The following is a 14,678-nucleotide window of genomic DNA, read 5'->3' as shown; positions in this document are numbered from 1 at the left end:
CAAGAGGCAACGGGTACAAACTGCAAATTCCATCTGAACCTGAGAAAGAACTTCTTTGAGAGTTACAGAGTCCTGGAACAAGCTGTCTAGAGAGGCTGTGGAGCCTCCTTCTCTGGAGATGTTCAAAACCCAGCTGGAAGCTTTTCTATGCAACCTACTCTAGGGAACCTGCTTTAGCAAGGTGTTTGGATGAGACAATGTCCAAAGGTTTCTTCTATATGATTGATTCTGTGATAACAGACAGCAAAGGAAACTATTCCAAATAACTGACAAAAGGTGGATAGTGACTACTACTTAGGGATTAGGAAAGGGAAAAATCACCTGCCTTTTAAAGTTGAAAAACTCTTCCTATCAACAGCTGTTAACAAAACTAGTTCATCCATCAGTTACAGTTTTTCTGCACTATTCTCATTTTAAGGAGACGTTAATTTATTTATAAATAATGTCACATTCATACTCTGAATTTTCTATGACATCACAGCAACAGCTGGAAGGATAAGCAACTACTTTTGATAGCCTTCCTTATACTTCTTCAGATACATAAAAAAAAACTCTTGAAATTTGATTTAATGAAGAAGTGAACAGAATCAGGTGAGATTGCAATGGTTAATACTAAAAGGAGACATCAGTAATAGTAATTGAAAGGTTATTATTTTTGCAAATGTGTAGAAGAAAAAAATTCATTATACCCTGCTGTGAACTTAGAATATCTTACTTGTGCTATTAACATTTACTAAATTATTCATTCCAACCTTTTCATGACAATAACAGCAAAACCATTGTCTCGTAATACAATTGGTTAATTTCCAATCTAATGCTTCGTTAAGGAGTCACAAGCATAACACCGTTTTATTTACTTGTATAACAAAAGTGATTGCATTATTATAGGCAAAAAAAATTGAACTAGAAGCAGAGGACATCCCTTTTTGTATTTCTTAATACTGTGGCTTATTTGGAACAAAGCAGCTTATCCAGTTTTTAAATATTCAATTGCTTGACCGTGTTAAAACTGCACTTGGATTTATGGCTGGAAGTATAATGGAATAGTTCGCATCATTCTAAAATACTCAGACTTAAAAATAATAATAATCACCCCAAATCTAAAATTTGTACATTTATAACTGTATAATCAATGAATATTAAGATGCTATAATTACAAAATAAACAAGAGAGTTAGGCGAAACAGTTTACAGTAACAAAAAGAGAAAAGATAGCAAGCTTATCTGTACCCTGGGCTCACCTACAAAACTGCAGCAGAGCAGATCTCCAGCAGAGATCCTTCCCTACTGGCAGCCAGCTCTTCAATAGGTCTAGGAGAGGTGCAGCCAGGCTCCCCCCCTTCCGGCACACAGCTGAATTGCCTTCACCTGTGCTCCTGTGGCTGACTCAGTGCTCGCCTCAGGTGGTCAATCAGAGGTTCAGGCCGTGGCTCAGCAGTTCCCATGCGACAATTAAGAGTCAGATCACCATTCTGAACTCTACAAAATGTGCACGAGAAACCTGTCCTCCCCAACAAATTATATTTCAGCAGAATCGGAGAAGCTTCATCTCTGAATTTGTACTCTCACAACGAAGAGCAACATGAATTATTGTTGTCTAGTAAGAATTCAGCTCATGCTCTGCTTTTCCCATACTGGGAGAATTAATCAAACTTTCATGGAAATTCTGGAAAAAGAGGCTATGCAACTGACCTCGAATCTGTTTCAAATGCGTTAAAGGAAGAAAAATGGAGATAATGACAGATTTCATGTCCTGAATGACCTATTCAGGAGGTACAACTTTATAGTCCCCATTTTCTCAAGAAAATAGGCAGAATAAAATGCAAAACACCATGGTAGTCTAGAAAATTCTGCTAGCTCTGTGTTTTAAATGCTAGATGAGTTACCAGAAGCATCAGAAAACAAGTCTCCAGATGTTTTCAACTAAAATATAACTCACTAGGGTGCACAAGACCCAGCCTCTCTCAAAAAGTGGAAGGAAACTCCACCTAGGTTGTCACCTCCTACCTGGTCCACTGAGTGGATCACAACCCTGTACTGCATGTGGCGTTAAGGGACTTTGTTTAATGATAAGACTGGACAAGGCAGGTTGGTGGCTGGACTTTATCTCAAAGGTCTTTTCCAACCTATCTGAGTCTATGATCGCTTCTTGCCCCCTTGCCCACTCCATACACAACAGGAACAGCATAACCAACTACTGTTATTTCTATTGCAGACACGTTAATAATTGAAAAAGAAAAGAAAATCCCATTACAATATTTGTGACCTTAAATTCTTTTTCCCTACTCTATGCGTTAACTATTTTGTTTCATTCTAAACAATCATTGAAGCATGTTTACAATGTTATTGCTATTAATAAAGCATAACTTGATAACTTGTCAAATCCTGTAGATCTTTTCCTCCCATATTTATGTCAAGAAAACTTCAAAATACAACTTAAACCTTTAATAAAACTTAAAAACCTTTCAATATTTAGAATGGGGCAAAAAAGGAAAATGTTAAACAATCGTTTTTAAATTGTCTGAGCTGCACGAATCCCAAACCAACACCAAGCATAGCAGAAAAAGCAGGAATTTCAGTCCCATTCATTATCTCCTTTCACAATTTAGAAAGGAATGAAACAGTGGTCTCCTTCTCTCTGAAGGAGAGAACAGGCTGCATAACAAGTTAGCCAAATAAAGCAGGTATCTCAAAACTTGATTTTTTTCTTTTTTTTTTTAGTGCTTCGTATAAAATAATTTTTGAAAACTGAGTAAATCACAGTTAACTTCCATAACATGAGTGCCCTGTCTCAGATATTAAACAAGCCACTTTTTTTTTTTTCTTTTTTTTCTTTTTGGTTGGCTTGCTGGCTGAAAGATGCAAGCTTTGAAATACTGCTTCATGACAAAGGGTGACCGATCACTCAGACGGGCTGCCCAGATTGGTAGTGGAGTATCTCCTTCCCTGAGATATGCAAAAGCTGGCAGGACGTGTTCTGAGTTATGTCCTCTGGATGGCCCTGATTGAGCAGGAAATTGAACCAAAAGGCCTCCAGAGGTGCCTTCCAACCGCTATCACCCTGTGATGCTGTGGAGCAGATCTAGTCAGGTCACTCAGTCTAGATGTGTTCATAGACCAGTCAAAACATTCCAGTGCTATATACCTCTCCTGACAAAAAGATAACTTCTCTAATTTCACATAGTGCACCGGCAAATCCAACTATATTTTAAAGCTATAAAGTTTAATTTGAGATTTAAGTCGTGTTTCAGAGTAGATATTCACAAGTCACTTCATGCAGATTACACTAATAAAGTCCTACTGACCAAGTGAAGAAGCTCATAGAGCAGAATCACTCACAGTAAAACCGTAAGTGAAATCAAGATAGAAACAATTTAAAATGAATCAGAGATCTCGAATTCTAAGAGCTCTCTTGAAAAGGAAACTCATTTTTATATACAAGTGAACGCAATTCACATTTCTTGGCACTGTTCCCACAGAAGATGAGCTTGGAATGAATTAATCAGGGTATTAAATCCTATTGTTAGCTTAAATAAAGACTTTTACACGTGTCAGTTTGATAAACCACTGTGCAGAACAGAAGTAGTTTCAATGTATTTTCACTTGTTCAAAAGGATACAAAGAAAATACCATAATATTAATGCTACATACATGCATACACTTTTATTTGTAGATGGTATGTGCTTCACCAGTGCAGCAAGAGAATGATTGATCTTGAAACAGAATTATATGAAGGGAACTGATAATGGAATTTCCTTACCTTAAGATTATAACACTGAATACGCTCTGAACATCAGACTATTGGAGTAGTATTTTGCAAGCTTGATACAAGGTCAAGCTAGAGGAAAGTGGTATGGTTTAGTCATTTTAATTGAACTCAACAACTGCCTATCAGTCTTGCAATTATCTTCCAGACCTTAACAGACATCTGTATTTCAAAAATAGCCATCTCCATTCAGTCCACAGGCTGGTGCCTCTCAGTAGCTGCTGAGAAATACTGCCTGACAGACAGAGTAGGGCCCCATCCCTGGAGGCAATCAAGGCCAGGCTGGATGTGGCTCTGGGCAGCCTGGTGTGGTGGATGATGATCCTGCCTATGGTTGGGGGATTGAAACTTTGAGGTCCTTTCAAACCCAGGCCATTCTACGATATGATTCTATGATGATCTACTGACGGTCCCTCCTCCATGATGCCTAGCCTGCTGTAAATGCAGTGTGCCACTGGAACAGCTCCCAGCCTGGTACAGAGCACAATTTCTTAGCTGTTGCCTTCAAGGTTAGGTGCAAATATCTAAAGGAGCTCAAGAACACTAGTTTAAAGAAAATCTTCAGAGATGCAGGAAACTCCAGCCTCGGCAGCAACAATTTCTATCGTTTTCAGTTTGTTGTTACCCATTCTTTCCCTTTCCCAGTTACATGCTTACATTTAGAGGTTATTCACCGTTTCCTGAAATACACTTACTTTCCTCACAACAAGGCTGCCAATGTACAATTGCACACCTCCCAGCTGTCTCTCACCAACCTTTTTGATCTTCTCCAGCACCATGAGGGAAAAAGGACTAAGTACAATTTCATGTATTTTTGCACACATTTCCTTCCACCGTTACTCCATTTTTAATGCAGAGCTTAGTGCTAGCACTGGAAAAATGCACACAGGAGCACCATACCTAAAGAAGGCTGAGCAACTTGAAGGGAAAGCAAAGGAGCAAGTAAGCCCAAAGAAAAACTGAAGAAGTGGAAGGAAGAAACAAAAACAGTGATAAAGACTGAAAGATGGAAGGATCAAGCAAATATTAATAGTGGAAAGAATTAGGAAACTTCAGCAAAAGTAACAAAAAGAGAACCTTAAAGGCAAGGGAGCATAATAAGATCAAATAAATAATAAATGCAAAGGAAGAAGAGACAAATCAGGAGTCATTACAAAACTGTAATATCAAACCAAGTAAGTTTTATTTTACAGTGATGTTCTTCTAACTCTGCAGCTACGATGTAGAAAAAAGATATTTCACATCTTTGTGGAGGACTAACAAAAGATAGCATCTGAGACACAAGGATCTCCTCAAATTGCCTAATGCACTGTACAGCTAGCCTTGACTGTTACTGATACTTCAGCCCAGTTCTCTTACACTTGGACTTTAACCACAGTTGTTGCTTTAAACACAGACTTGTCAGCTGAGTTAGACTCAAGCCCTGCTTTACCTCTGGGGAATCAGCCCACTTGTGCCAATCTACCTCTTCTGCTTGCCCTGAAGCAAAAACAAGCAGACATGACTGAATGCAGAGAAATCCTTGAGCTCCCCAGGGCAATGACAGGCTGCCAGACAAGGGCAGAAACAATGACACTCACTGACTTAGGGCTTTACTGTGCTAATACACCCACCCAAACCCACCCACACTAGCATTAATTACTAGTGAAGATATTCCTGAGTGTCATCCATGGGATTTTCTGCCTCTAGTAAATGCAGGCAACAGGCAAAAAGGAAAAACAAACCCAGATGGAATATATATGCTCTTCCCCTGGCCTAGAAACTATTACAAATTACTCCTTTTTTAGATCAGCATAAACAACAATGTTGTGCAAGTTAAGCTCCTTCTTCAACTGGTGTATGCAGGAACTGGATCCCCTTACAAGTCAGGGAATGATTCAGCCTAATGCTATCAGAATCACTGATATTTTCCCCATTTGCATGCCCAGGCACCACAGCAAAAAGCATTTACTCAGCCAAAGGCCTGGTCCCATCAGGGTACTGATAGCAGTTGGTAATTTGGCCAAGTTGCTACAATTCCGAGCTCTTTAGAAAGGGATTACCACACTGCACAAGCTCAAAGAAAGCTGCAGATATGATTAAGCATGTGACACACATGATATTAACCTGAAATATGTGTATTTACTAAGTCCTGCATTGGGAATTAGCATATAATAGCAATTCTGTTCCAGAAGACTCAAGAATAAGAATGCCACATGGGTGAATATGGGCTTTTAAATATTTAATTTATTAAATAGAGTATAGAGGTTCACAATCTTTTTAAAAAGCTCTGCAGGTGGCCTGCATTGCTAGAAACTACAGATTATTTTCTCTCTATTAAACATAAAGTAGATCTATCTTTACTGGTATTCCTGCAGTGTTTCACTGAATCACAGCAATATCTGTAAGGATAGGAACTCAAAACACTGGCTACAGCCTCCAACAGCACAGAGGGACAATGCTAACAGTCGACTGCAGGAAGAGTTCCCCTGACCACCTCTCCTCACATTTCTGAAGAAATGCATTTGATCAGGTTCAAGGATGCTGCTCAAAACTTCAGGAGATTTGAGATAGAAACTTACAAAAAAAAAATTTGAAACAGATGAAATAGACCGTGCTCTGAGGAAAGGAAATATTGAAGGATGAATTGTCAGAGTAAGATGCAGGAACACAAGTAACATTCAGAGGAGATGCAGGTTGAAAAGAACAAAACACTCTTAGAGTGGCAGGCTGAGATGAACCCATTGCTGTACACAAAAGCAAGCTTTTAGTTTCCTCTCTACTCCCCTGCCATCTGTTTGAACCCTATTTCTTGGTACTTAAATTGCACTGATTTGAACACACAATTCCCTACCAGCCAGGAGTATTCTCCAGCAGAGCTGAACAGAGCTAACCATGAGCTGAGCTTCATCAGCCAACACAGCTGAGTCTAACCAAGGTAACAAAAAGAGGAATGTTACAAGAGCATCATTCGTTAGTCTGAAAATGAGTACAGATGGGTCTGGAAGAAAAGTTACCTTTTTGCTATTAGGATTTTCAAATCTGTTCCCCCCAGACTCTATCGCTCTTCTTCTACTGAACCACTATTCACCTCCCACTCAGTTTCTGTGAAATGCTCAAAAGTAAGGTGACACTCGTAACACAGATAGCCAGTCACAACAGTTTTTCAAAACCAAATAAATAAGAAATTACAAAATTCACATAAAATTCTGGATCAACTCACACACTTAATCATTCCTGTATGTCCAAGAGCGCTGAACAGGCACAGCAACGGCAATGAACTATCATGCAAGTGCCAGAGATGGAAATCTGTTGTCTAAACAAATAAAACTTGTGAGTTCCCTGATTATGGATGATTTACAAAAGCAATTCCCATCTGTCTTTGCAGAATTTTCTCCATAATTTCGTCAGATTTCTCACTGTGCTCTGTTTCTTTAAATTACACTGTAAAACTAAGCTCTCTGAACTGATACTGGCACAGTTCATCATATTACTCTTTTGAATTCATCTCACAGAGGTCGAATTTCTCATACATCATACTTCTCCTAAGCAGTCAGAAACATGAAATCAAAATTCAAGCCACTGCTCTTGTGAAGCATTCAGCTGAATGAAGACACCTTCATTAAAAAATTGTAAGGTTAAGATAATTCAGGTCAGGGTCTTCTTAAGTCAACATTCACTGTTAAAGTAATACTCAAATTAAAGGCAGACAAAAATACTACCCCTTCAGGTAATGACACTCTTCCCACATGTAAAGCTGATGACTTAGATTTTAACATATATATATATATCTTTGGGTTTATATAGGAACAGCTTCAAAATTACTAATCCACAGACAGTAAGAACGAGATGGATGGAGTGAAGATTTTAACCTTATTAAGCTGTCCCAACTTACAAACACACACAAATTAGTGACTCTGAATCTTTTAAACTACCGTCATTTCAACACTGTACCTCCAAACTATGTTCCTATAGCCTGCAGGAAATCTGGTTTATAAGTGTCTTGCAAAATTTTTGCAGCTTGTATCATTATTTTTCAATAATTTCAGTTTAAAAAGTAGCTCCCATATCTCGAGATAGTGCTCAAAATGTAACAGCGTGTACAGGAAGCAGATGCCCAGGTACTGGCAAAGTAAACTACAGGCAGCCGCTTTGAGAAGAGACCAGAGGCTGTCCAATGCCATTGACAGATAGTGGCAGTCAGCTCCAACAGGTCCAGCTCAGGACACAGCCAAACCAGTGGTAACTCTAGAAAAGCATAGTTTAGAAAGGAGAAAAAACACTGCACTGAGTGAGGGAATAAGTGAGAGAAACAGCCCTGTGGCCACCAACATAAGGGCAGAATGAGGGCAGAAGGTGATCCAGGCACACAGCAGAAGTTCCCTGCAGCCCAGGAGAGGCCCGTGGTACAGCAGGCTGTTCCCCTGCAACCTGTGGAAGACATGAGAGCAGGCAGATATACTCTGAAGAAAACTGCAGCCCATGGAGAGGAGCCTACGCAAGAGTAGGTTTTTCTGGCAGGAACCGCCGGCTCACAAGGGACCCGTGCTGAAGCAGTCTGTTCCTGAAGGACAGCACCCAGTGGAGAACCACAGAATGGACAGGGTTGGAAGGGACCTCAAGGATGATGAATCTCCAACCCCTGCCACATGCAGGGCCACCAACCTCCACATTTAATACCAGCCCAGGCTGCCCAGGGCCCCATCCAGTCTGGCCATGAGCACCTCCAGGGATGGGGCATCCACAGCCTCGCTGGGCAGCTGTTCCAGCACCTCATCACTCTCAAAGTAAAAGAGAAAATCAATACTGGAGCAGTTCTTGAAAAAATGGCACACCGGAGTGTTGAAGGAGAGGAATATGAGGAGCAAACGGCAGAGAAGAGCTGTTAAGGTCTGATCGTAGCCCCCATTCCCCTTCCCCCTGTCCCACTGTGAGGAGAGGAGCAGAGAATGAAGAGGAGAAGTTGATGAGAAGTTGATACCTAGAAGAAGCAGGGGCAGAGGGAAAGCTATTTTCAGTTTTGTGCTTATTTCTTACTATCATACTCTATTTTTAATTGGCAATGAATTAATTTTCCCCATGTCCAGTTTGCCCTCAGTGGCAACTGGTATGCAGTCTCCTTGCCCTTACCCATGAGCTTTTCCATCTTATTTTCTCTCCTGGGCTGCTGAGAGCAGGGAAGCAACAGGGAGACTGAGAGGAGATACGGCAGCCAGCAAAGGTCAACCCACCACACAGTGAAATAAATAAAACAACCCATCCAAAAATATCCCCTTTTTCTATCTGCTTTTAAAGGATTACAGAACCCTGGACTCAAGGAGGCCATTACCCTCCCTCTGACCCTCCTCCAACAGCAATTAGGCACAAACAAGTCAGTTTCCTGACTGGAAGCCAAATAATATTTTTTCTCAGAAAAGAACTCCTGATGCCTACAATTTTTATTCCTCATCTGGCTCAACATCAACTTCTTAAGTAACGGCAACTCTTCCCACTATCACAGAAATGGGGGAGACAGTATTTTATTTACTGTTATCAGTGGACTATAATGAAAGCAAGCGGCACTTTCATTATTTCACAAAAATACTACTTTAATATGCTAGCATTCATACACATACCTTACATACATACACACAAGGTATGCAATGCAGTCTATATACAAGACGGGTACCATTTACCTGCTCGTTTTTGTAGATGGACACAACTAACATAATAAGTAAGTATATGAGGGCAATTTAATAGACAGTAAATACTGGTTAATGTTTAAACTGGGAATGGATGGGCAACTTCACCAGACAGGTCAACGTGATTGAAATCAAGAAAGGTTACATGAAGTATAAAAGGTTTGACCCTGAAGTAATTTCCTTTGGCTGTTTTTAACAATCAAATCTAATGACCCATTGTAAACTTCTGTTTTGTGAAAACACTAGACAGACACAATACAGACTGAACTCAATTCAGCTTGTGCCCCTCATCTCCCTAAGGCCTAAGCTAAAAGCAGATTGTATACAAATGCTCCATGATCCCCCTCCATCCCCTTCCCCCTCCCCCAGACAGCTTCAACATGAGCTTTAGCAGCTAGTGTGTCTAAAATGAAAGGTGGAAAAAGCTTCAAATCCATAAGGGCCAACATTTAAAGCCAAGAAAAAAAAATCTACATTAAGTCTTCAAAGTTTCCCCCAAATACCTTGAACAGCTTTGAAATTCTGAAGTCTTACTTAATAATGGAGCATACATCAAACACAATCAAATTCTCTCCTATCTGAGACACTGCAACTGCTTAGTAGCCCTTTCCTAACATACTGTGCCATCATAATATGTTACCAGGAAACTAAGCATGTAAGTGGAAATAGGATGGCTCAATGATGTAAAATAGCTGCAATTCAGGCTTAAGATTTGGGTAATGTGCACATGAGGCAAGTTTCACTAAACTGTTAAATTAGAGCCTTGCATGATGAAACAGAAAGACTGGCATGCTCCAGATATATTTTTGCAGATAGCACAGTGAAAAATTTAATTCTAAGGCTGAGATTAAATTCATTCATCTAGTTCCTTGAAATCTAGGATTTTCCTTAGTAGAAATTATAGAGATTTCAGGTTTTGGTAATATAAGCTATAAGAAAGTACCTGAAGATGCCTTTAGTTAAAATACATCATAGGACACCTCATAAGCCAGGTGTGTTCCATAAACCTGCATTATATAAATTATATCAATTATATAAATACTGCACACTTCTTTCAGAAGATCACACTTGGAAATTAGAGTTTCAAAATCTACCTGATAATCAGAGAATTTAAAAGCTTCATAAAACTCTTTATGAAACTTGTGATAATACAAATATGAATGAATCATCACAGCATTTCTTGAGAATTCTGTTCCTTATAACACAAGCAATCAAAAGAAACATGAGCATCCTTCTTCTCCATTTTCTGATGGAGCAAGACAAAAAGGTAAAGTCACATAAAAGTGTTTATGAATAAGAGGAGAGTTGGGAGCCAGTAATTATGCTATAAGGCAAATACTACCATGAAGATCTACTTCTTGAATTCATCTCTTGAATCAGCACAATAACACTATTCTGAAGAGGGTTTTCTGAATAGGAATTTAAGACAGAGAAAGAAGAAACACCATCATATTTCACAGAAAGTGAATACTTTTGAAAAACTAATTTTGGGGGAGCAATACCGTAAGCTTTCAACTAAATCCAGCAGGGTAGACATTTTCTTTGGAAATGAGAAAGAAAATTATAATCATGAAAAAAAAAAAAAAAGAAACAACAGACAAGAGGGGAAGTAGGCTTCGTTTTGGTTTTATATATGCTTTATAAAGATTCCCTTTTTGTATCTTGTAGTGCACAATTCACAAGTCTCCACAAAAAATCTGGAGTAGTCCTTAAAATACGGGAACCTAAGGCAAACCAAACATTAGAAATGGCAACTCTGCTGATCACCAAGGAATCTAGACAGAATATCCAGACAAGTCGTGTAGACACACTGATCTACAGGGACAAATGCCCTGCAGGGGCAGGTACTATGTAGTTTAAATTTATCCCGTTTAAATAGTTGAATTGTTTGAAACCCACACTACAAGAGTAAACCACCCATACAACTATTGGATTTTCTTACAAAAAGACAGGTGAAGGAAACTGTACCGTATAACTGTAACAAAATCCAACTAAAAACTTACTAATGTATGCCAGCTCTCAAGTCAAAATTTATATTTAATCTACTGTCTCACCCCACACCGTCCTCTGCCCTCCTCAAGATATCCTGGCCCTCAGAAGTTATTACTGATGTCATAGACTTTAGAAGACAGGGGCTACATTTCATTTAGTTTGACGTACACTTATGTAAACCCCTACCATGGATCTATTTTACAGTATAAAGCACTCTTAACAGCCTTGTTAACTGCTGTATTTTACTTTACTTAGATAATGAAAGTTCCAAGTTAGAATCATTTACAATCCCTGGTGACAAAGCTTCATATTCTTCTTTATTCACGGAAGGTGATTTCATGGTCCACAAACATATGCATTATCTTTAAACAAATTGAAATGAAGAATAACAAAGTAAAAGCTTCTAGTTTTAATAGCTGGCCTTTGGAAAAGCAAAGCTTTATCGTGCCTTATGACCACTGTCAATCTGTCACCTCTCTTTCAAACAGAGATTTTGGTTTTGTTCTTTTTTTTTTTTTTTTTTTTTCCAGAAATCCTGTGTTCCATTGCCTTCTGAGAAATCCCTGAAGGAATGGCACCATGCATGGGATTCAGCAGCCCTCATTCCATTTGATTCGGATCACTTACACTAAGCTAGAAAGGATTATAAATCTTACCCAAAAGCTACACTTTAATTTAAAGCTCATGTGTCAATTGAAACTATGCTACGTTATTGCCCAGCACTTCATCAATATCTAAAATGGAAACTTAAAATCAACTCAATGAAAAACATAAATTTTTGGAATTGCTTCTAGATTGATTGCCTTCCTTCTTGTCATAAAATATTCAATCACAATAACCTGGGAAACTACATTATCAACGAAGTAGTGATGTTATGAATCTGTATAAATATTACAATGCACATTTCTGTAAAGGGAGGGCACACTGACTCAGGATATCTTCTTAATCCCTTCAGAGTAAATGCAATTCGGGAAAATTTGACAGGGAGATGAAATACTGCACTGCTGCAAAAATCGCATTGTGAAGAATATTGTGATGCTTCTGAGGAAATAACTGTGCACATTTAGTATGAGTACACTAAATATGTTTCTTCTACAGTAAGCTGAATGGAAAAAAAAAACCAAAAACCAGATGCCAGAAGGAAGAACTCCAAAAATTTTGGAGTACATAAAGAGTCCATGTTTCTGAAAGCATTCAAAGTACTGAAAAATCTTACTAAAAGCCCTGCAATGCAGCATCATTTCTTAACAGAAACTTTTTCCTCTAAGTTTTTTTACACTGTTTTTTACACGTTCATGTTGTACTTCAAAACAACATACTCCAGCATTAAAGTTACAAGGCAACATATTGTAGAGCAGACATTTGTTTATATTCAAAGTACAGCCAATTAAACCAAAGCCTGTAATTTAAAACTTCAAGGAACAGTAATTTTTATGGCCTGATAAGTAATGGAGACAAACTTAGGTAACCCAGACAGATCCAGACAAATGTATTTATTTAATAGCAAATGTTTACTGGTCAGACTGCAGAAACAATACTGCCTTTGCCCCCCTTCACTGCAAAGCACTGTATGTACACACACACTAATGCAGCTAAAGAGTACAAGGAACAGTTACAAAAGAACATTAAACCAGAGGATAATTTATCTGTTCTGCTGAGGAAAGCTCAGGGAAGCGAGCCAAAGCATCTGTAAAAAAGAAAACAGGAGAGGACCAAACATAGGAAAGTGGAGATAGAGCACTGAATTAAGATGGAACAGAAACTTTAAGCAATACTCTACATCCGCCTACACTGATTAAACTTAAATGGGCTCCTGAAGTCTCCTTGGGATCATTTACTTAAGAATCCAACAGGCCACCAAGCTCCTATCAGAAAATCTCTGAAATGACTACTAAGCACAGATGGCACTGTGCACCACTGCCCAACCATTTAGTGAGAAGAGAAAGCAAAGATTAGGTCAGTAAAGAACATAACAGCATTTCTGCTAGCTAATGCTTACATCTTACAGACCAGCCGCAAACATTTCAAGCGTAGTGCTTACCTTTAATAGTTTCCTCCACAACTTCTACTACACGATCTATCTGCTGAACCTAAAAAAAGTCAGAAGGTCAACATCTAAGTAACAAGAAATTGGACTTTCTTTATACAGCTCTTCCTTCAAAAATGTGATCCTCTGGATTAACCTGAAGCAAACTTTGGGGCTACATTTTTAGCCATTGCTTTTCTGTGCATCTTGATTCTTCTGTCAGACTCCCAAAAGAAACTTTAAAACTCACCACCTGGGTTAAACCAATTTCTGTTCTCAAAAATAGCAGCCCATGAGTTTGGCCAAAGTCACCAAAGGGACACGAGAGATGTAGTCTGTGGGGGCTCCTAGAGAGAGAGACCTTCAAGCCTTAACTACTGCTTGGATCCAACCGGCCGCTGCGAGGCTGCAGTCACTTGGGCAGCCAGCTCCATCAGCCCCAAGACCAGAACAGCAGAAGGGAGAATACTGTAAGAAGATGAGGGTATTGTGAGGCAGGGGAGAAAAATAACAAGGAAGTATTGCAGGGAAAAGACATGAGAAGAAACTAAAAATATTGTTCTCACGGTTAAGAGAACAAGATGCTGCCCTGGACTTACAGCAGTGTTTGGAAATAAAAGGAAAAGCCTTGATGTTTGTGAAATATCACTCTGTCTTATGAAGAACAAGACAAAACATCTCTAACAAAGACGGCAAATTTATATTTTGGTGTTATATTTGCCTAACTGTGCCCATAAGCATTCAATTATTTCTGATTAGATATTCTTTACACAAAGTTATTGATCTATACACCAGACCTCTACGCAAAGTAGAAAGAAACAGCATTAACACTGGAAGATTAAACACTCACATCCTAAAACTTGAGCTTTTTCCTACAACTTTCAACCAAAGCATTCTCCATACTCCACATAGCCTACACATTTTATGTAACATCTACAAGATCTCTGTATTTAAGGTTACATATAATGCAGGAAAACAACATGCAGAAAGTCCTACTTTGTACATCTAAATTAGTTCAGAATCTTTTCCACAACACTGACTCTAAAATACTGTTTATCTCAGGTATATAATAATGAAATTACATTTAACATGACTTCTGCACTCATTTCCTTGGAGGTTTTTAGTTGACTTGTTTGAAAAGCACAGAAGTTGCACAGATTTCAACAGCAAAACCTGGTCTTCAACAAAGTTCTTTGAAACTTGTATAACTTGCATCAAAGCTACTGAGTCCCTGT

General features: G+C 38.8%; 1 protein-coding gene across 1 annotated transcript in view; it reads right to left on the bottom strand.

Moving 5' to 3' along the window:
* The window catches only part of CDKAL1 (CDKAL1 threonylcarbamoyladenosine tRNA methylthiotransferase), a gene marked incomplete at its 5' end in the record, with an annotated part of 370,841 nt that overhangs the window by 238,386 nt on the left and 117,777 nt on the right, over positions 1 to 14,678 (bottom strand). The window contains one exon of the mRNA XM_079533182.1: positions 13,459 to 13,507. Within this exon, the coding sequence (XP_079389308.1) occupies positions 13,459 to 13,507 (49 nt within the window). The remainder of the gene's footprint in view (positions 1 to 13,458; positions 13,508 to 14,678) is intronic.

This window comes from Tetrao urogallus, assembly GCF_951394365.1.
Source record: "Tetrao urogallus genome assembly, chromosome: 3".
NCBI classification, from domain to species: Eukaryota; Metazoa; Chordata; class Aves; order Galliformes; family Phasianidae; genus Tetrao; species Tetrao urogallus.
Note: the sequence above shows the minus strand (reverse complement) of the source record. Positions and strands in the feature narration are given on the sequence as shown.